The following is a 24,516-nucleotide window of genomic DNA, read 5'->3' as shown; positions in this document are numbered from 1 at the left end:
AATATAGTAACACGAACACTCCAGGTCTATCAGTGGGGAGACTGGACTATAGTAACACGAACACACCATGTCTATCAGTGGGGAGACTGGACTATAGTAACACGAACACTCCAGGTCTATCAGAGAGGAGACTGGAATATAGTAACATGAACATTCCAGGTCTATCAGTGGGGAGACTGGAATATAGTAACACAAACATTCCAGGTCTATCAGTGGGGAGACTGGAATATAGTAAAACGAACATTCTGGGTCTATCAGTGGGGAGACTGGTATATAGTAACACGACTATTCTGGGTCTATCAGTGAGGAGACTGGGCTATAGTAACACGACTATTCTGGGTCTATCAGTGAGGAGACTGGGCTATAGTAACACGACTATTCTGGGTCTATCAGTGGGGAGACTGGACTATAGTAACCCGACTATTCTGGGTCTATCAGTGGGGAGACTGGACTATAGTAACACGACTATTCTGGGTCTATCAGTGAGGAGACTGGACTATAGTAACACGACTATTCTGGGTCTATCAGTGGGGAAACTGGACTATAGTAACACGACTATTCTGGGTCTATCAGTGAGGAGACTGGGCTATAGTAACACGACTATTCTGGGTCTATCAGTGAGGAGACTGGGCTATAGTAACACGACTATTCTGGGTCTATCAGTGAGGAGACTGGGCTATAGTAACACGACTATTCTGGGTCTATCAGTGGGGAGACTGGAATATAGTAACACGAACATTTCAGGTCTATCAGTCGGGGAGACTGGACTATAGTAACACGAACACTCCAGGTCTATCAGTGGGGAGACTGGAATATAGTAACACAAACATTCCAGGTATATCAGTGGGGAGACTGGAATATAGTAACACAAACATTCCAGGTCTATCAGTGGGGAGACTGGAATATAGTAACACGAACATTTCAGGTCTATCAGTGGGGAGACTGGAATATAGTAACACGAACACTCCAGGTCTATCAGTGGGGAGACTGGAATATAGTAACACGAACAATCCAGGTCTATCAGTGGGGAGACTGGAATATAGTAACACGAACACTCCATGTCTATCAGTGGGGAGACTGGAATATAGTAACACGAACACTCCATGTCTATCAGTGGGGAGACTGGAATATAGTAACACGAACACTCCAGGTCTATCAGTGGGGAGACTGGACTATAGTAACACGAACACACCATGTCTATCAGTGGGGAGACTGGACTATAGTAACACGAACACTCCAGGTCTATCAGAGAGGAGACTGGAATATAGTAACATGAACATTCCAGGTCTATCAGTGGGGAGACTGGAATATAGTAACACAAACATTCCAGGTCTATCAGTGGGGGAGACTGGAATATAGTAACAGGAACATTCCAGGTCTATCAGTGGGGAGACTGGAATATAGTAACACGAACACTCCAGGTCTATCAGTGGGGAGACTGGAATATAGTAACACGAACACTCCAGGTCTATCAGTGGGGAGACTGGAATATAGTAACACGAACACTCCAGGTCTATCAGTGGGGGAGACTGGAATATAGTAACACGAACACTCCAGGTCTATCAGTGGGGAGACTGGAATATAGTAACACAAACATTCCAGGTCTATCAGTGGGGAGACTGGAATATAGTAACAGGAACACACCATGTCTATCAGTGGGGAGACTGGAATATAGTAACACGAACACTCCAGGTCTATCAGTGGGGAGACTGGAATATAGTAACACGAACACTCCAGGTCTATCAGTGGGGAGACTGGAATATAGTAACACGAACACTCCAGGTCTATTAGTGGGGAGACTGGAATATAGTAACACGAACATTCCAGGTATATCAGTGGGGAGACTGGAATATAGTAACACGAACACCCCAGGTCTATCAGTGGGGAGACTGGAATATAGTAACACGAACATTCCAGGTCTATCAGTGGGGAGACTGGAATATAGTAACAGGAACATTCCAGGTATATCAGTGGGGAGACTGGAATATAGTAACACAAACATTCCAGGTCTATCAGTGGGGAGACTGGAATATAGTAACACGAACATTTCAGGTCTATCAGTGGGGAGACTGGAATATAGTAACACGAACACTCCAGGTCTATCAGTGGGGAGACTGGAATATAGTAACACGAACAATCCAGGTCTATCAGTGGGGAGACTGGAATATAGTAACACGAACACTCCATGTCTATCAGTGGGGAGACTGGAATATAGTAACACGAACACTCCATGTCTATCAGTGGGGAGACTGGAATATAGTAACACGAACACTCCAGGTCTATCAGTGGGGAGACTGGACTATAGTAACACGAACACACCATGTCTATCAGTGGGGAGACTGGACTATAGTAACACGAACACTCCAGGTCTATCAGAGAGGAGACTGGAATATAGTAACATGAACATTCCAGGTCTATCAGTGGGGAGACTGGAATATAGTAACACAAACATTCCAGGTCTATCAGTGGGGGAGACTGGAATATAGTAACACAAACATTCCAGGTCTATCAGTGGGGAGACTGGAATATAGTAACACAAACATTCCAGGTCTATCAGAGGGGAGACTGGAATATAGTAACACAAACATTCCAGGTCTATCAGTGGGGGAGACTGGAATATAGTAACAGGAACATTCCAGGTCTATCAGTGGGGAGACTGGAATATAGTAACACGAACACTCCAGGTCTATCAGTGGGGAGACTGGAATATAGTAACACGAACACTCCAGGTCTATCAGTGGGGAGACTGGAATATAGTAACACGAACACTCCAGGTCTATCAGTGGGGGAGACTGGAATATAGTAACACGAACACTCCAGGTCTATCAGTGGGGAGACTGGAATATAGTAACACAAACATTCCAGGTCTATCAGTGGGGAGACTGGAATATAGTAACAGGAACACACCATGTCTATCAGTGGGGAGACTGGAATATAGTAACACGAACACTCCAGGTCTATCAGTGGGGAGACTGGAATATAGTAACACGAACACTCCAGGTCTATCAGTGGGGAGACTGGAATATAGTAACACGAACACTCCAGGTCTATTAGTGGGGAGACTGGAATATAGTAACACGAACATTCCAGGTATATCAGTGGGGAGACTGGAATATAGTAACACGAACACCCCAGGTCTATCAGTGGGGAGACTGGAATATAGTAACACGAACATTCCAGGTCTATCAGTGGGGAGACTGGAATATAGTAACAGGAACATTCCAGGTCTATCAGTGGGGAGACTGGACTATAGTAACACAAACACTCCAGGTCTATCAGTGGGGAGACTGGAATATAGTAACACGAACATTCCAGGTCTATCAGTGGGGAGACTGGAATATAGTAACAGGAACATTCCAGGTCTATCAGTGGGGAGACTGGACTATAGTAACACGAACATTCCAGGTATATCAGTCGGGGAGACTGGAATATAGTAACAGGAACACACCATGTCTATCAGTGGGGAGACTGGAATATAGTAACACGAACACTCCAGGTCTATCAGTGGGGAGACTGGACTATAGTAACACGAACACTCCATGTCTATCAGTGGGGAGACTGGAATATAGTAACACAAACATTCCAGGTCTATCAGTGGGGGAGACTGGAATATAGTAACACGAACATTTCAGGTCTATCAGTCGGGGAGACTGGAATATAGTAACACGAACATTCCAGGTCTATCAGTGGGGAGACTGGAATATAGTAACACGAACATTTCAGGTCTATCAGTCGGGGAGACTGGAATATAGTAACACGAACATTCCAGGTATATCAGTGGGGAGACTGGAATATAGTAACACAAACATTCCAGGTCTATCAGTGGGGAGACTGGAATATAGTAACACAAACATTCCAGGTCTATCAGTGGGGAGACTGGAATATAGTAACACAAACATTCCAGGTATATCAGTCGGGGAGACTGGAATATAGTAACACGATCATTCCAGGTCTATCAGTGGGGAGACTGGAATATAGTAACACGAACACTCCAGGTCTATCAGTGGGGAGACTGGAATATAGTAACACAAACATTCCAGGTCTATCAGTGGGGAGACTGGACTATAGTAACACAAACATTCCAGGTCTATCAGTGGGGAGACTGGAATATAGTAACACGAACACTCCAGGTCTATCAGTGGGGAGACTGGAATATAGTAACACAAACATTCCAGGTCTATCAGTGGGGAGACTGGAATATAGTAAAACGAACATTCCAGGTCTATCAGTGGGGAGACTGGAATATAGTAACACGAACACTCCATGTCTATCAGTGGGGAGACTGGAATATAGTAACACGAACACTCCAGGTCTATCAGTGGGGGAGACTTGAATATAGTAACACGAACACTCCAGGTCTATTAGTGGGGGAGACTAGAATATAGTAACATGAACACTCCAGGTCTATCAGAGGGGAGACTGGAATATAGTAACACGAACACTCCAGGTCTATCAGTGGGGAGACTGGAATATAGTAACACGAACACTCCAGGTCTATCAGAGGGGAGACTGGAATATAGTAACACGGACATTCCAGGTCTATCAGTGGGGAGACTGGAATATAGTAACACGATCATTCCAGGTCTATCAGTGGGGAGACTGGAATATAGTAACATCAACACCCCAGGTCTATCAGTGGGGAGACTGGAATATAGTAACACGAACATTCCAGGTCTATCAGTGGGGAGACTGGAATATAGTAACACAAACATTCCAGGTATATCAGTGGGGAGACTGGAATATAGTAACACGAACACTCCAGGTCTATCAGTGGGGAGACTGGAATATAGTAACACGAACACTCCAGGTCTATTAGTGGGGAGACTGGAATATAGTAACACGAACACTCCAGGTCTATCAGTGGGGAGACTGGAATATAGTAACACAAACACTCCATGTCTATCAGTGGGGAGACTGGAATATAGTAACACGAACACCCCAGGTATATCAGTGGGGAGACTGGAATATAGTAACACGAACACTCCAGGTCTATCAGTGGGGAGACTGGAATATAGTAACAGGAACATTCCAGGTCTATCAGTGGGGAGACTGGACTATAGTAACACAAACACTCCAGGTCTATCAGTGGGGAGACTGGAATATAGTAACACGAACATTCCAGGTCTATCAGTGGGGAGACTGGAATATAGTAACAGGAACATTCCAGGTCTATCAGTGGGGAGACTGGACTATAGTAACACAAACACTCCAGGTCTATCAGTGGGGAGACTGGAATATAGTAACACGAACATTCCAGGTCTATCAGTGGGGAGACTGGAATATAGTAACACGAACACTCCAGGTCTATCAGTGGGGAGACTGGAATATAGTAACACGAACATTCCAGGTCTATCAGTGGGGAGACTGGACTATAGTAACACGAACATTCCAGGTATATCAGTCGGGGAGACTGGAATATAGTAACAGGAACACACCATGTCTATCAGTGGGGAGACTGGAATATAGTAACACGAACACTCCAGGTCTATCAGTGGGGAGACTGGACTATAGTAACACGAACACTCCATGTCTATCAGTGGGGAGACTGGAATATAGTAACACAAACATTCCAGGTCTATCAGTGGGGGAGACTGGAATATAGTAACACGAACATTTCAGGTCTATCAGTCGGGGAGACTGGAATATAGTAACACGAACATTCCAGGTCTATCAGTGGGGAGACTGGAATATAGTAACACGAACATTTCAGGTCTATCAGTCGGGGAGACTGGAATATAGTAACACGAACATTCCAGGTATATCAGTGGGGAGACTGGAATATAGTAACACAAACATTCCAGGTCTATCAGTGGGGAGACTGGAATATAGTAACACAAACATTCCAGGTCTATCAGTGGGGAGACTGGAATATAGTAACACAAACATTCCAGGTATATCAGTCGGGGAGACTGGAATATAGTAACACGATCATTCCAGGTCTATCAGTGGGGAGACTGGAATATAGTAACACGAACACTCCAGGTCTATCAGTGGGGAGACTGGAATATAGTAACACGAACATTCCAGGTCTATCAGTGGGGAGACTGGACTATAGTAACACAAACATTCCAGGTCTATCAGTGGGGAGACTGGAATATAGTAACACGAACACTCCAGGTCTATCAGTGGGGAGACTGGAATATAGTAACACAAACATTCCAGGTCTATCAGTGGGGAGACTGGAATATAGTAAAACGAACATTCCAGGTCTATCAGTGGGGAGACTGGAATATAGTAACACGAACACTCCATGTCTATCAGTGGGGAGACTGGAATATAGTAACACGAACACTCCAGGTCTATCAGTGGGGGAGACTTGAATATAGTAACACGAACACTCCAGGTCTATTAGTGGGGGAGACTAGAATATAGTAACATGAACACTCCAGGTCTATCAGAGGGGAGACTGGAATATAGTAACACGAACACTCCAGGTCTATCAGTGGGGAGACTGGAATATAGTAACACGAACACTCCAGGTCTATCAGAGGGGAGACTGGAATATAGTAACACGGACATTCCAGGTCTATCAGTGGGGAGACTGGAATATAGTAACACGATCATTCCAGGTCTATCAGTGGGGAGACTGGAATATAGTAACATCAACACCCCAGGTCTATCAGTGGGGAGACTGGAATATAGTAACACGAACATTCCAGGTCTATCAGTGGGGAGACTGGAATATAGTAACACAAACATTCCAGGTATATCAGTGGGGAGACTGGAATATAGTAACACGAACACTCCAGGTCTATCAGTGGGGAGACTGGAATATAGTAACACGAACACTCCAGGTCTATTAGTGGGGAGACTGGAATATAGTAACACGAACACTCCAGGTCTATCAGTGGGGAGACTGGAATATAGTAACACAAACACTCCATGTCTATCAGTGGGGAGACTGGAATATAGTAACACGAACACCCCAGGTCTATCAGTGGGGAGACTGGAATATAGTAACACAAACACTCCATGTCTATCAGTGGGGAGACTGGAATATAGTAACACAAACACTCCATGTCTATCAGTGGGGAGACTGGAATATAGTAACACGAACACTCCAGGTCTATCAGTGGGGAGACTGGAATATAGTAAAACAAACATTCCAGGTCTATCAGTGGGGAGACTGGAATATAGTAACACAAACACTCCAGGTCTATCAGTGGGGAGACTGGAATATAGTAACACAAACATTCCAGGTCTATCAGTGGGGAGACTGGACTATAGTAACACGAACACTCCAGGTCTATCAGTGGGGAGACTGGACTATAGTAACACGAACACTCCAGGTCTATCAGTGGGGAGACTGGAATATAGTAATACGAACACTCCATGTCTATTAGTGGGGGAGACTGGAATATAGTAAAACAAACATTCCAGGTCTATCAGTGGGAGACTGGAATATAGTAACACGAACACTCCAGGTCTATCAGTGGGGAAACTGGAATATAGTAACACGAACATTCCAGGTCTATCAGTGGGGAGACTGGAATATAGTAACACGAACGCTTTAGGTCTATCAGTGGGGAGACTGGAATATAGTAACACGAACGCTTTAGGTCTATCAGTGAGGAGACTGGACTATAGTAACACGACTATTCTGGGTCTATCAGTGGGGAGACTGGAATATAGTAACACGAACACTCCAGGTCTATCAGAGGGGGGACTGGAATATAGTAACACGAACATTCCAGGTCTATCAGTGGGGAGACTGGAATATAGTAACACGAACACTCCAGGTCTATCAGTGGGGAGACTGGAATATAGTAACACGAACACTCCAGGTCTATCAGTGGGGAGACTGGAATATAGTAACACGACTATGCTGGGTCTATCAGTGGGGAGACTGGAATATAGTAACACGACTATGCTGGGTCTATCAGTGGGGAGACTGGAATATAGTAACACAAACATTCCCGGTCTATCAGTGAGGAGACTGGAATATAGTAACACGAACATTCCAGGTCTATCAGTGGGGAGACTGGACTATAGTAACCCGACTATTCTGGGTCTATCAGTGGGGAGACTGGAATATAGTAACACGAACACTCCAGGTCTATCAGTGGGGAGACTGGAATATAGTAACACGAACATTCCAGGTCTATCAGTGGGGAGACTGGAATATAGTAACACGACTATTCTGGGTCTATCAGTGGGGAGACTGGACTATAGTAACCCGACTATTCTGGGTCTATCAGTGAGGAGACTGGAATATAGTAACACAAACACTCCATGTCTATCAGTGGGGAGACTGGAATATAGTAACACGAACACTCCAGGTCTATCAGTGGGGAGACTGGAATATAGTAACACGAACACTCCAGGTCTATCAGTGGGGAGACTGGAATATAGTAACACGAACATTCCAGGTCTATCAGTGGGGAGACTGGAATATAGTAACAGGAACACACCATGTCTATCAGTGGGGAGACTGGAATATAGTAACACGAACATTCCAGGTCTATCAGTGGGGAGACTGGACTATAGTAACACGAACACACCATGTCTATCAGTGGGGAGACTGGAATATAGTAACACGAACACACCATGTCTATCAGTGGGGAGACTGGAATATAGTAACACGAACATTCCAGGTCTATCAGTGGGGAGACTGGAATATAGTAACACGAACACTCCAGGTCTATCAGTGGGGAGACTGGACTATAGTAACACGAACACTCCATGTCTATCAGTGGGGAGACTGGAATATAGTAACACGAACATTTCAGGTCTATCAGTGGGGAGACTGGAATATAGTAACACGAACACCCCAGGTCTATCAGTGGGGAGACTGGAATATAGTAACACGAACACTCCAGGTCTATCAGTGGGGAGACTGGAATATAGTAACACGAACACTCCAGGTCTATCAGTGGGGAGACTGGAATATAGTAACACGAACACTCCAGGTCTATCAGTGGGGAGACTGGAATATAGTAACATGAACATTCCAGGTCTATCAGTGGGGAGACTGGAATATAGTAACACGAACACTCCATGTCTATCAGTGGGGAGACTGGAATATAGTAACACGAACACCCCAGGTCTATCAGTGGGGAGACTGGAATATAGTAACATGAACATTCCAGGTCTATCAGTGGGGAGACTGGAATATAGTAACACAAACATTCCAGATCTATCAGTGGGGAGACTGGAATATAGTAACACAAACATTCCAGGTCTATCAGTGGGGAGACTGGAATATGTTAACACGAACACTCCAGGTCTATCAGAGGGGAGACTGGAATATAGTAACACGACTATTCTGGGTCCATCAGTCGGGGAGACTGGTGTTTATTAACATCGAGAGTATAAGTAAGTGATTAAAGTATTCTTTAAATTTCAATCATAACCAATCAGAGGGCAGGAGTTTCGTCTAATTTGGAAGCCCTTGTGGTTTTTCCATGTTAACTTGTACGTACATACAGGCAACCCCTTTTCTATATTATAATTCAATTGATACTGTTGGCAAACACGCACCCCCCCCCCCCCCCCCCCCCCTTTTTTTTTTAACTTAATTTGTGGTGCATTATATACAGATATACATGGCTAGAAAGCTATTTATTTGACCGGCGCCAGAAAGTGATTTTAAATGACTCTTATTCACATTTACATTGTAGGTTAGAATTTAGCAGGGGTTCCTCAAGGTTCTAATCTTGGTCATTTTTTTGTTTTTAATTTACATTAATGATATTGCTGATATCCCTCCCCGACTCAGCTGCTCGTATTTTTGCTGACACGTCTCTATTAATGCCTTCCTCATCACGTCTTGAAATCCATATGTCTTGTTTAGAAATCTTGAATCTTTAAACGTGTGGTGTAAAACGAGGTTTGTAACTTTTAACCCTGACAAAACTGAGATATATATGTATCTACCCGGCACGCTACCTTGATTTGGAAATCAGCCAGTACGATGTGAATTTACTGAGAAATCTGATGAAAATTATGTGTCCATTCGGAAAACGTTCTATATTGTCGGGAGTAGATATTGCATTGCGATAAATCGATACATTGCTTCAGCCAATAAGCCTAACTGTGATACATACCTTAGAAGCTATTACATAACTAGACTCCATTCCCGACAAGGTAGCTGGTTAGTAAATATATAGCTAAGCTCCACTGCTGACTAAATAAAGGGTTAGTTATTACACAGGAAAGCTTTACCCCTGACAAAGTAGCGGGTTAGTTAATATGTGGCGGAACTAGACCGAGTCGATCATCGGCAACCAGGTAGCTCAACCGTAGATCGAGCATCATGCTGGTTTTCGGAGGTCCCTGCTTCAAACCCAGGTCTGGCTGTGCATTTTTCCACTCGAACTACATATGGTGCCTGTGACCATATCTTGTTTTAAGTGAGGTGAATACTTGACAAGGGGATACCCGAAGCTGAGTTATGAGTCGTGAAGTCTTCAGGGTGAAGACTTTAAAAAGGGAGGGAAGAGTATAGCGGAACTGGACCGGGTCGATCACCGGTGTCCAGGTAGCCCAATTGGTAGAGGTCCAGGGTTCAAACCCCAGTCTGGCTGTGCATTTTCTCACTTCTACATTTTGTACTACAATTATACAGCTAAGCTCCGCCCCCGACAATGTAGCGGTTTAGTTGTAACACCGCTAAGCTCAGCCTCTGAAAAGGTAGCTGGTTACTTATTTCAAAGCTATGCTCGACCCCTGACAAGGTAGCAAGGTAGTTATTGCTATCTAAGCTCAGCCAATGGCCTGACAGGATTTATGGAACAGTCAACTTCAAAGAAAATAAGCTCCAACCATGGTACATATGTAATAACAGTCTAAGTAGAATTGGTATCGTGACATCGTCACAATTGATTAACAACAAAGCATATGTTTTTTGGTTTAATTCCTTTTTAATTTCAGCTTAAAGTATTCATATTGTTACACACACTCACATACAATGACACAATTACCATTCTCCTTATCTATTGTATGTGTAGTAGGTGATGTGTCTCTCAAACAGCTAAATAACACTGTCTGTCACATCAGGTGATGTGTCTCTCAAACAGCTAAATAACACTGTCTACCTGTCACATCAGGTGATGTGTCTCTCAAACAGCTAAAAAACACTGTCTGTCACATCAGGTGATGTGTCTCTCAAACAGCTAAATATCACTGTCTACCTGTCACATCAGGTGATGTGTCTCTCAAACAGCTAAATAACACTGTCTACCTGTCACATCAGGTGTTGTGTCTCTCAAACAGCTAAAAAACACTGTCTGTCACATCAGGTGATGTGTCTCTCAAACAGCTAAATAACACTGTCTGTCACATCAGGTGATGTGTCTCTCAAACAGCTAAATATCACTGTCTACCTGTCACATCAGGTGTTGTGTCTCTCAAACAGCTAAATAACACTGTCTGTCATATCAGGTGATGTGTCTCTCAAGCAGCTAAATAACACTGTCTACCTGTCACATCAGGTGATGTGTCTCTCAAACAGCTAAATAACACTGTCTTTCACATCAGGTGATGTGTCTCTCAAACAGCTAAATAACACTGTCTACCTGTCACATCAGGTGATGTGTCTCTCAGACAGCTAAATAACACTGTCTTTCACATCAGGTGATGTGTCTCTCAAACAGCTAAATAACACTGTCTATCACATCAGGTGTTGTGTCTCTCAAACAGCTAAATAACAATGTCTACCTGTTACATCAGGTGATGTGTCTCTCAAACAGCTAAATAACACTGTCTACCTGTTACATCAGGTGATGTGTCTCTCAAACAGCTAAATAACACTGTCTGTCATATCAGGTGATGTGTCTCTCAAACAGCTAAATAACACTGTCTGTCACATCAGGTGATGTGTCTCTCAAACAGCTAAATATCACTGTCTACCTGTCACATCAGGTGATGTGTCTCTCAAACAGCTAAATAACACTGTCTGTCATATCAGGTGATGTGTCTCTCAAACAGCTAAATAACACTGTCTACCTGTCACATCAGGTGATGTGTCTCTCAGACAGCTAAATAACACTGTCTTTCACATCAGGTGATGTGTCTCTCAAACAGCTAAATAACACTGTCTATCACATCAGGTGTTGTGTCTCTCAAACAGCTAAATAACAATGTCTACCTGTTACATCAGGTGATGTGTCTCTCAAACAGCTAAATAACACTGTCTGTCATATCAGGTGATGTGTCTCTCAAACAGCTAAATAACACTGTCTACCTGTCACATCAGGTGATGTGTCTCTCAGACAGCTAAATAACACTGTCTTTCACATCAGGTGATGTGTCTCTCAAACAGCTAAATAACACTGTCTGTCACATCAGGTGATGTGTCTCTCAAACAGCTAAATAACACTGTCTGTCACATCAGGTGATGTGTCTCTCAAACAGCTAAATAACACTGTCTGTCACATCAGGTGATGTGTCTCACAAACAGCTAAATAACACTGTCACATCAGGTGATGTGTCTCTCAAACAGCTAAATAACACTGTCTGTCATATCAGGTGATGTGTCTCACAAACAGCTAAATAGCACTGTCTACCTGTCACATCAGGTGATGTGTCTCTCAAACAGCTAAATAACACTGTCACATCAGGTGATGTGTCTCTCAAACAGCTAAATAGCACTGTCTACCTGTCACATCAGGTGATGTGTCTCACAAACAGCTAAATAGCACTTTCTACCTGTCACATCAGGTGATGTGTCTCTCAAACAGCTAAATAACACTGTCTGTCACATCAGGTGATGTGTCTTTCAAACAGCTAAATAGCACTTTCTACCTGTCACATCAGGTGATGTGTCTCTCAAACAGCTAAATAACACTGTCTTTCTGTCACATCAGGTGATGTGTCTCTCAAACAGCTAAATAACACTGTCTACCTGTCACATCAGGTGATGTGTCTCTCCAACAGCTAAATAACACTGTCTGTCACATCATGTGATGTGTCTTTCAAACAGCTAAATAACACTGTCTACCTGTCACATCAGGTGATGTGTCTCTCAAACAGCTAAATAACACTGGCTTTCACATCAGGTGATGTGTCTCTCAAACAGCTAAATAACACTGTCTATCTGTCACATCAGGTGATGTGTCTCTCAAACAGCTAAATAACACTGTCTACCTATCACATCAGGTGATGTGTCTCTCAAACAGCTAAATAACACTGTCTATCTGTCACATCAGGTGATGTGTCTCTCAAACAGCTAAATAACACTGTCTATCACATCAGGTGATGTGTCTCTCAAACAGCTTTATAACACTGTCTGTCTGTCACATCAGGTGATGTGTCTCTCAAACAGCTAAATAACACTGTCGGTCAAATCAGGTGATGTGTCTCTCAAACAGCTAAATAACACTGTCTACCTGTCACATCAGGTGGTGTGTCTCTCAAATAGCTTTATAACACTGTCTGTCACATCAGGTGATGTGTCTCTCAAACAGCTAAATAACACTGTCTACCTGTCACATCAGGTGGTGTGTCTCTCAAATAGCTTTATAACACTGTCTGTCACATCAGGTGATGTGTCTCTCAAACAGCTAAATAACACTGTCTACCTGTCACATCAGGTGATGTGTCTCTCAGACAGCTAAATAACAATGTCTGTCACATCAGGTGTTGTCTCTCTCAAACAGCTTTATAACACTGTCTACCTGTCACATCAGGTGATGTGTCTCTCAAACAGCTAAATAACACTGTCTACCTGTCACATCAGGTGATGTGTCTCTCAGACATTTTAATGATACTGTCCTTTTTTGCCAGTTTGTCACGCGTGTTATAAGGCCTTATGTCTCTCAAACATTTCGACGATACTGTCCTTTTTTGCCAGTTTGTCCGGGGTGTTACCTGCCACATCAGGTGTTATGTCTGCACCACGTTGTAGAAGAATCTCTACACACGCTGCATGGTGGGCACCGCTCGCTATGTGGAGTGCTGAAGTAAATGCAATAAACATGCTCAAGGGGGGATAACTCTTATAAGGCATTAAAACTCTCATATGGTATCACAGTGCAGGATAAGTTAAATTTACTTCAATGCCTCCACTTGGGATCGAACCCATGACCTCTGTATTTCTAGTTTTTCACTCAACCGATCGAGCTTAAGAAAAGTTCTCCCTAGCATAGCCGTATTTTGTGGATAGTATCATTTACCAAGGTTACAATATGAATTATGCAATTTCATGAAGGCATTAAAACTATTAAAAACAATTCACTTTGGTTAATTAGAATGGAATCTTTCAATATAACTTTTGGTCTCTGTATTGGGATATCTATATCAAGCACTTATGATATACACAGTTTATGTATCACACACAGTAATTTGACTGGGTGTGAAGACCAGATTTAAACAGCTAGGGTTAATATGAGTTTACAGGCTAGAGGTTCAACAAGATAAAGTTAACCTCCAAAACCTGTCAGGTTAGAACAAAACATATACAGACTGTTATATCATGTCCATACAGTGGCCTCTTCCAAGCCTAGGCCAACATAGATGTAATTATAGTTTCTGTTGATATACATATGTAACATTGAACATTAAAAGAAGACCTAGCTTACCAGATCGACCCTTGTTGTCCACACTGTTAATGTTAGCTCCGGCTCCCAACAAAATCTCCAGTACAGCTAACTGACCTTCCTGTTAAATATAACAAAATCTCCAGTACAGCTAACTGACCTTCCTGTTAAATATAACAAAATCTCCAGTATACAGCTAACTGACCTTCCTGTTAAATATAACAAAATCTCTAGTACGGCTAACTGACCTTCCTGTTAAATATAACAAAATCTCCAGTACAGCTAACCGACCTTCCTGTTAAATATAACAAAATCTCCAGTACAGCTAACCAATCTTCCTGTTAAATATAACAAAATCTCCAGTACAGCTAGCTGACATTCTGTTAAATATAACAAAATCTCCAGTACAGCTGTAACTGACTTTCCTGTTAAATATAACAAAATCTCCAGTATACAGCTAACTGACCTTCCTGTTAAATATAACAAAATCTCCAGTACAGCTAACTGACCTTCCTGTTAAATATAACAAAATCTCCAGTACAGCTAACTGACCTTCCTGTTAAATATAACAAAATCTCCAGTATACAGCTAACTGACCTTCCTGTTAAATATAACAAAATCTCCAGTACAGCTAACTGACCTTCCTGATAAATATAACAAAATCTCCAGTACAGCTAACTGACCTTCCTGTTAAATATAACAAAATCTCCAGTACAGCTAACTGACCTTCCTGTTAAATATAACAAAATTTCCAGTACAGCTTACTGACCTTCCTGTTAAATATAACAAAATCTCCAGTACAGCTAGCTGGCCTTCCTGTTAAATATAAAAAAAAATGTCCTGTACAACTAACTGACCAGTCACCTTCCTGTTAAATATAACAAAATCTCCAGTACAGCTAACTGACCTTCCTGTTAAATATAACAAAATCTCCAGTACAACTAACTGACCAGTCACTTTCCTGTTAAATATAACAAAATCTCCAGTACAGCTAACTGACCTTCCTGTTAAATATAACAAAATCTCCAGTACAGCTAACTGACCTTCCTGTTAAATATAACAAAATCTCCAGTACAGCTAACTGACCTTCCTGTTAAATATAACAAAATCTCCAGTACAGCTAACCGACCTTCCTGTTAAATATAACAAAATCTCCAGTACAGCTAACTGACCTTCCTGTTAAATATATGTATTTCATGTAATAACTTGGGCTAACAGCAGCTTTTACATTGTGCTATTTATTTACTCAAAAACAAATACAATGTGTAGTCACACTTCATTAATAAAAATGATTAAACAGTCCAGAGACAGAGGTTAATCTAGACTGATTTCAGTACCGAAATAAGGTACGTAGTATTCCCCACTGATCATGTTTTCTCCTTTGAATAAAATACAAATTCCCAATAAAGAAAAAATTAAATAAAACATGGGAAAATTATCCAAAACAGAGGATATCCCTCAAATTTTGATGAAATATGCAAGTATTATAGCAAAGAATAGCTGTAAACTGTTTAAATTAAGATTAATTCAAGACATATCCCTTATGAATTTGCAGCATGATCACAGCATAGATGCAGTATGAATGCAGCATGGAATTGCAGCATGAATGAAGCATGGCTGCAGCATGATGCCTAATTTACCTCACTATATATTCTTACTAGTTAAAGCATGATTGCAGCATGTTTCAATTATGCGAATTATGCTGGGATCATGCTGCATTTATGCTTTAAGGAAGCATGGTTGCAGTACATGCTGTACAGAAGCATGGTTCCATGCTGCTATGCAGCACATGCTGCAATCATGCTGTGAAACTAGCAGCATGGTGCCAGCATAAAAGCAGCATGATTGCAGCATATGCTGCATTGCAGTCCATGCTGCAAATTGATAAGGGATTGCAGCCCTTCATCTCCTCTCAATTTCATAATGGGTAGCTCCCCAAATCCTAGATTAACCCCCGAGTGAAACCCTTGTACAGTAAAAATGGTAAGGGTACTGTTCCTACATAGTTTGTACAACTTGGCACCATTTGCACAGTAACATTTTACCATATACTTAATCCAATTTAACTGTTTCCAAAATATAGATATGAAAATAGTGACAAATAAATTCCCTGAATAGATCTTATAAAAGTTTTCAATAACCAAGAATGGATCCTAACTAAAATTGACATGATGATCTAACTGACCTTGGCAGCGACAGCCAATGCTGTGGAGCCTGCTGTGGTTGGCGTGTCCACTTCCACACCCTTGGTTTCCACCAAATACTTAACTGACTCTGTGTGGCCAGCTTGAGCCGCCTGGTGGAGAGCCTGATATCCAACATTATCCACCTCATAAATATTGGCCTGTACATGGAAACAATTACATCAGATGTTTTCATAAGTAGACTTGGACCTGAAGTGGAAGTTTTATCAAACACACCCTGATAATTGGTTTAAATAATTTTGGGAAATGTCAGCCAAATTTTATATCTTTTCATTTTTGCTATTGTTTTCATTTATACTTTAGTTGAAACTAATATTGAAATATAATAATGAAAATTTTCATGATTGTTATTAGTAAGGCATGACAAAAAGGCATGAATAGGAAGATAGTTAAAAAAAACTTTATAATATTAATAATCTACAATGTACAGTATGTAGTAATATTTAACAGATATAATCTACAATGTACAGTATGTAGTAATATTTAACAGATATAATCTACAATGTACAGTTTGTAGTAATATTTAACAGATATGTTTTATTTTACTTATTGCTAAAACTGGAAGAATGATAAACTATATATTGAACCAGAACCACTACTAATTTATATGTTATTTTTCATTACAGTGATATATCATTAAAATCTACATGATCGTAGCCCCTGGAGTATATCAAGGAGGATGTATGGTATAGTAGATTAGTAAACAGACCTGTTGTTTCTCCAAAAGCAATTGTCCGACATTCACATGACCTGACCGCATGGCGTCCATGAATGGTGTACTTCCACAACTGTCCTTGACATCCACAGAATACCCACAATTCTCCAGTAGGAACAAGGTGACGTCATAACAACCATGGAGAGCTGAAGATACAGGATGATAATAATGGTGACATGGCAGAATACACATTGGTTACAGAAGTAGGCCTATAATTGGTATGACGAGGGAACATGGACTATTAGTCCTCAACACTTTCCTAGGATTCTCGTCCCCCTATATTACTATAATAACTTTAACCATTGAAAGGTTTGTCTAAATAGAAGATTGTCCACTTAAATGAAGCAAAAAAAATCAGATTATGTATTTACTAAAGTTTTACTTATTTGTAAGTGACCAAGACTATAATATATTCTATGGATATCTTATTGTTGGATGATTATATCTGATTTTTCTTTACTGTATGTCACAGAGGCAAAATGAACATAAACAATTAAAAATACTTAACAATATACATAGATTTTAATTTAAACCTGTTTTTATATCAATGCTATTGTATGTAGTTGTACAGTACCTGTAGTATGAAGGGGCGTTCTCCCACTATTGTATGTAGCTGTACTGTACCTGTAGTATAAAGGGGCGTTCTCCCACTATTGTATGTAGCTGTACTGTACCTGTAGTATGAAGGGGCGTTCTCCCACTATTGTATGTAGCTGTACAGTACTGTACCTGTAGTATGAAGGGGAGTTCTCCCACTATTGTATGTAGCTGTACTGTACCTGTAGTATGAAGGGGCGTTCTCCCACTATTGTATGTAGTTGTACTGTACTGTACCTGTAGTATGAAGGGGCGTTCTCCCACTATTGTATGTAGTTGTACTGTACTGTACCTGTAGTATGAAGGGGCGTTCTCCCACTATTGTATGTAGCTGTACTGTACCTGTAGTATGAAGGGGCGTTCTCCCACTATTGTATGTAGCTGTACAGTACTGTACCTGTAGTATGAAGGGGAGTTCTCCCACTATTGTATGTAGCTGTACTGTACCTGTAGTATGAAGGGGCGTTCTCCCACTATTGTATGTAGTTGTACTGTACTGTACCTGTAGTATGAAGGGGCGTTCTCCCACTATTGTATGTAGTTGTACTGTACTGTACCTGTAGTATGAAGGGGCGTTCTCCCACTATTGTATGTAGCTGTACTGTACCTGTAGTAAGAAGGGGCGTTCTCCCACTATTGTATGTAGTTGTACTATACCTGTAGTATGAAGGGGTGTTCTCCCACTATTGTATGTAGCTGTACTGTACCTGTAGTATGAAGGGGCGTTCTCCCACTATTGTATGTAGCTGTACTGTACTGTACCTGTAGTATGAAGGGGCGTTCTCCCACTATTGTATGTAGCTGTACTGTACCTGTAGTATGAAGGGGTGTTCTCCCACTATTGTATGTAACTGTACTGTACCTGTAGTATGAAGGGGCGTTCTCCCACTATTGTATGTAGCTGTACTGTACTGTACCTGTAGTATGAAGGGGTGTTCTCCCACTATTGTATGTAGCTGTACCGTACCTGTAGTATGAAGGGGCGTTATCCCACTATTGTATATAGCTGTACTGTACTGTACCTGTAGCATGAAGGGGCGTTCTCCCACTATTGTATGTAGCTGTACTGTACCTGTAGTATGAAGGAGCGTTCTCCCACTTTTGTATATAGCTGTACTGTACCTGTAGTATGAAGGGGCGTTCTCCCACTATTGTATGTACTGTACTGTAGCTGTAGTATGAAGGGGTGTTCTCCCACTATTGTATGTAGCTGTACTGTACTGTACCTGTAGTATGAAGGGGCGTTCTCCCACTATTGTATGTAGTTGTACTGTACCTGTAGTATGAAGGGGTGTTCTCCCACTATTGTATGTAGCTGTACTGTACCTGTAGTATGAAGGGGCGTTCTCCCACTATTGTATGTAGCTGTACTGTACCTGTAGTATGAAGGGCGTTCTCCCACTATTGTATGTAGCTGTACTGTACCTGTAGTATAAGGGGGGCGTTCTCCCACTATTGTATGTAGCTGTACTGTACTGTACCTGTAGTATGAAGGGGCGTTCTCCCACAATTGTATGTAGCTGTACTGTACCTGTAGTATGAAGGGGCGTTCTCCCACTATTGTATGTAGCTGTACTGTACCTGTAGTATGAAGGGGCGTTCTCCCACTATTGTATGTAGCTGTACTGTACCTGTAGTATTAAGGGGCGTTCACCCACTATTGTATGTAGCTGTACTGTACCTGTAGTATGAAGGGCATTCTCCCACTATTGTATGTAGCTGTACTGTACCTGTAGTATGAAGGGGCGTTCTCCCACTATTGTATGTAGCTGTACTGTACCTGTAGTATGAAGGGGCGTTCTCCCACTATTGTATGTAGCTGTACCGTACCTGTAGTATGAAGGGGTGTTCTCCCACTATTGTATGTAGCTGTACTGTACCTGTAGTATGAAGGGCGTTCTCCCACTATTGTATGTAGCTGTACTGTACCTGTAGTATGAAGGGGCGTTCTCCCACTATTGTATGTAGCTGTACTGTACCTGTAGTATGAAGGGGCGTTCTCCCACTATTGTATGTAGTTGTACTGTACCTGTAGTATGAAGGGGCGTTCTCCCACTATTGTATGTAGCTATACTGTACCTGTAGTATGAAGGGGCGTTCTCCCACTATTGTATGTAGCTGTACTGTACCTGTAGTATGAAGGGGCGTTCTCCCACTATTGTATGTAGCTGTACTGTACATGTAGTATGAAGGGGCGTTCTCCCACTATTGTATGTAGTTGTACTGTACCTGTAGTATGAAGGGGCGTTCTCCCACTATTGTATGTAGCTGTACTGTACATGTAGTATGAAGGGGCGTTCTCCCACTATTGTATGTAGCTGTACTGTACCTGTAGTATGAAGGGGCGTTCTCCCACTATTGTATGTAGCTGTACTGTACCTGTAGTATGAAGGGGCTTTCTCCCACTATTGTATGTAGCTGTACTCTACCTGTAGTATGAAGGGGTGTTCTCCCACTATTGTATGTAGCTGTACTGTACCTGTAGTATGAAGGGGCGTTCTCCCACTATGGTACGTAGCTGTCCTGTACTGTACCTGTAGTATGAAGGAGCGTTCTCCCACTATTGTATGTAGCTGTACCGTACCTGTAGTATGAAGGGGCGTTATCCCACTATTGTATGTAGCTGTACCGTACTGTACCTGTAGGATGAAGGGGCGTTCTCCCACTATTGTATGTAGCTGTACTGTACCTGTAGTATGAAGGGGAGTTCTCCCACTATTGTATGTAGCTGTACTGTACCTGTAGTATAAAGGGGCGTTCTCCCACTATTGTATGTAGCTGTACTGTACCTGTAGTATGAAGGGGCGTTCTCCCACTATTGTATGTAGCTGTACTGTACTGTACCTGTAGTATGAAGGGGCGTTCTCCCACTATTGTATGTAGCTGTACTGTACTGTACCTGTAGTATGAAGGGGCGTTCTCCCACTATTGTATGTAGCTGTACTGTACTGTACCTGTAGTATGAAGGGGCGTTCTCCCACTATTGTATGTAGCTGTACTGTACCTGTAGTATGAAGGGGCGTTCTCCCACTATTGTATGTAGCTGTACTGTACCTGTAGTATGAAGGGGCGTTCTCCCACTATTGTATGTAGCTGTACTGTACCTGTAGTATGAAGGGGCGTTCTCCCACTATTGTATGTAGCTGTACTGTACCTGTAGTATGAAGGGGCGTTCTCCCACTATTGTATGTAGCTGTACTGTACTGTACCTGTAGTATGAATGGGGCGTTCTCCCACTATTGTATGTAGCTGTACTGTACTGTACCTGTAGTATGAAGGGGCGTTCTCCCACTATTGTATGTAGCTGTACTGTACTGTACCTGTAGTATGAAGGGGCGTTCTCCCACTATTGTATGTAGCTGTACTGTACCTGTAGTATGAAGGGGCGTTCTCCCACTATTGTATGTAGCTGTACTGTACTGTACCTGTAGTATGAATGGGGCGTTCTCCCACTATTGTATGTAGCTGTACTGTACTGTACCTGTAGTATGAAGGGGCGTTCTCCCACTATTGTATGTAGCTGTACTGTACTGTACCTGTAGTATGAAGGGGCGTTCTCCCACTATTGTATGTAGTTGTACTGTACTGTACCTGTAGTATGAAGGGGCATTCTCCCACTATTGTATGTAGCTGTACTGTACCTGTAGTATGAAGGGGCGTTCTCCCACTATTGTATGTAGCTGTACTGTACCTGTAGTATGAAGGGGCGTTCTCCCACTATTGTATGTAGCTGTACTGTACCTGTAGTATGAAGGGGCGTTCTCCCACTATTGTATGTAGCTGTACTGTACCTGTAGTATGAAGGGGCGTTCTCCCACTATTGTATGTAGCTGTACTGTACTGTACCTGTAGTATGAAGGGGCGTTCTCCCACTATTGTATGTAGCTGTACTGTACCTGTAGTATGAAGGGGCGTTCTCCCACTATTGTATGTAGCTGTACTGTACTGTACCTGTAGTATGAAGGGGCGTTCTCCCACTATTGTATGTAGCTGTACTGTACTGTACCTGTAGTATGAAGGGGCGTTCTCCCACTATTGTATGAAGCTGTACTGTACCTGTAGTATGAAGGGGCATTCTCCCACTATTGTATGTAGTTGTACTGTACCTGTAGTATGAAGGGGCGTTCTCCCACTATTATATGTAGCTGTACTGTACCTGTAGTATGAAGGGGCGTTCTCCCACTATTGTATGTAGCTGTACTGTACCTGTAGTATGAAGGGGCGTTCTCCCACTATTGTATGTAGCTGTACCGTACCTGTAGTATGAAGGGGCGTTCTCCCACTATTGTATGTAGCTGTACTGTACTGTACCTGTAGTATGAAGGGGCGTTCTCCCACTATTGTATGTAGCTGTACTGTACTGTACCTGTAGTGTGAAGGGGCGTTCTCCCACTATTGTATGTAGCTGTACTGTACTGTACCTGTAGTGTGAAGGGGCGTTCTCCCATTTTTGCTGACTGTGTCCCATAGATCTCCTCTGTACTTGTGGTAAAACTCAACTATTGGAAGGAAACCTTCTCTAAAAAAGAAAATATTGTAGTCTGATAGAATGGCACTGTAACATTTCAAGTGCACTATATAGTGAATTTAAAAAAAATATAATAATAAAAAAACAACAAAGATTTGATGTCTTATAAAGAACGAAAATGTCTTTTTCATTGGCATTGTATTCTTGCAATGTACTTAACAAAAATTTTCACATTGAACAAAATTCACTCTTTAGTAAAAAAAAAAACAATAAACAGTTAACGACAGTTATTATTATAACAAAAAAAAAAAAAAAAAAAAAATAAATAAAACCCATATCACATAGAAATGACTAATCTTTTGTTTAGCGAAGTCTCTGTAAACTAGGTCGGTAACGTATTGTGCATGCTGACATCAACACATACCTACAAGCCAGATGAAAACTGTTCCATCCATCTTTATTTCTGAGGCTGGGATTAGCTCCGAAGTTGACGAGTGTCTGTATCACCACCAGGTCCTGTTTTGTACTGGCTAACATCAGAGGGGTCCTGTATGGAAAACAAATGATCTACTCTATAATTCATAACAGAAATTAATGGTAACAGAAGTATGTAGTCTATAGGCTATATCTTTTAGTCCTTAATTGATAAATTATGGTAATAAATTGCTTTGGAAAAATGAAATTGGATTTTTTTTTTATTTCCATGTAGATTTCCTTTCTGATCATTTTACAAGGAATGAAATTCCTCTGCTAATATTTTTACATTGAGAATTTTTACATTGAGAAATATAAACTCATAGATCATTATGTGTAATGTACATTTCATGAAGCTGATTCAAAATGACATTAAAGTTTAATTGTGAAAAGTTTTGAATGTATAGATAATATTCACTATTTCAACATGGTGCTGGAAAGCAGGGAATATATTCTTATAATTGACCCACCAGTCAGCCCTTTTTAAGCAGTCTACAGACACATCTTGTGACAGCAAGTATTTGACACAGTCGAGATGTCCGGCCTGTGTTGCCTCGTGTAGGGGTCGTTTCCCATCAAAGTTTGGCAGCTCTAGATCTGCCCCAGCCTCATGAAAAAACTTCAACAAATGAACATGTCCCTGCCTGGCAGCAGAGTGAAGGAGATTGTCACCTGACTTAGGGTAGGTGACCTTTAACCAACTGTCATGGCTGTCTACATCACAACTCTGTAGTTCTTTGAAATATGCAAGATCTCCCTGTAGGGCTGCTTTAAATAATTCTTGTGTAGATGGCATCTAGATATTCAACATTAACCTCATCCCAATATCATCTCAACCTGATAAAATGTATCATCTTTATACATCAACACTACTTAATCAAAGGTACACATCCTTTCAGTTTTATCAATATATGTAGACTGCAGTAGCTGACAAACTCAGTCCTGAACTGTACTGTCACCCACTTCCATTCCATACTACTGTACTTCCATGGAAAACGATTTCAATTCTGCATCTACCTGAAAGGGTGAGAACAATTATTAATGATATGATAAGAATAAAATTTGGAGATTTAATAATGTACAAGTTGTAATTAATGACTTCAGGGGGAAATGTGTATTTGGGTGTATTCATACAATGTACACATTATATACATAAAATGTAATATATATATTTTTATTCCAGAAAGTCAAATTTATCTATTTAATTTGTTTAGAAAATGACATATTTTAATATACAATGACTGTGCATGCATATTTTTGGTATTTTAAGTAGAATATATATTAAAAGATGTCATTTCTAAACTAATACATACATACATATACGTTATCCCTCATTATCATTGTATTATATTTTTACCACAATAATATAAGTCGTCCCTATAGACTTACACAAGCCCCAACCTTTACTTGCTCATGGATGCGTCCTGTGACCGATATTATTTTGCTCGGTTGACACTCTGCTGCAACTAGACTTGTTTATATATGCACAGTTTTAAATAATTACAATGAGACAAAATAATGTTATGACATTGGTAGGAAGGGTAGCATCTCACACATATCTGGTCGGGGTACTCACGGCCG

At 41.5% G+C, this 24,516-nt stretch overlaps 1 protein-coding gene across 2 annotated transcripts; it reads right to left on the bottom strand.

Moving 5' to 3' along the window:
- Positions 1-13,236: 13,236 nt before the first annotated feature.
- On the bottom strand, positions 13,237-24,516 carry LOC117331289 (ankyrin repeat domain-containing protein 16-like). 2 transcript variants are annotated; one of them, XM_033889900.1, is made up of 8 exons: positions 24,325-24,512; positions 23,406-23,952; positions 22,886-23,008; positions 22,415-22,512; positions 17,391-17,542; positions 16,663-16,821; positions 14,520-14,598; positions 13,237-13,896 (listed from the first exon to the last, which is right to left on the bottom strand). In XM_033889900.1, exons 2-8 carry the CDS (start codon positions 23,729-23,731, stop codon positions 13,739-13,741), a joined length of 1,095 nt encoding a protein of 364 aa, XP_033745791.1. In that variant the 5' UTR covers positions 23,732-23,952; positions 24,325-24,512; the 3' UTR covers positions 13,237-13,738. The 2 variants fall into 2 exon arrangements, with proteins under 2 accessions (XP_033745791.1, XP_033745792.1); XM_033889901.1 differs by lacking the exons at positions 13,237-13,896; positions 14,520-14,598 and adding an exon at positions 15,346-15,653 and having other exon boundaries at positions 24,325-24,516.

Source organism: Pecten maximus, chromosome 7 (assembly GCF_902652985.1).
Source record: "Pecten maximus chromosome 7, xPecMax1.1, whole genome shotgun sequence".
Classification (NCBI taxonomy): domain Eukaryota; kingdom Metazoa; phylum Mollusca; class Bivalvia; order Pectinida; family Pectinidae; genus Pecten; species Pecten maximus.
Note: the sequence above shows the minus strand (reverse complement) of the source record. Positions and strands in the feature narration are given on the sequence as shown.

Bases quoted from the DNA above. Each gene is read 5' to 3' on its own strand.
- LOC117331289 (XM_033889900.1), bottom strand. From the start codon at position 23,731: ATGCCATCTACACAAGAATTATTTAAAGCAGCCCTACAGGGAGATCTT. The intron at 23,009-23,405 runs GTGGGTCAATTA...TTTTCCATACAG, and splicing joins TGCTTAAAAAGGGCTGACTG to GACCCCTCTGATGTTAGCCA. The intron at 22,513-22,885 runs GTATGTGTTGAT...TTTCTTTTTTAG, and splicing joins AGTTTTCATCTGGCTTGTAG to AGAAGGTTTCCTTCCAATAG.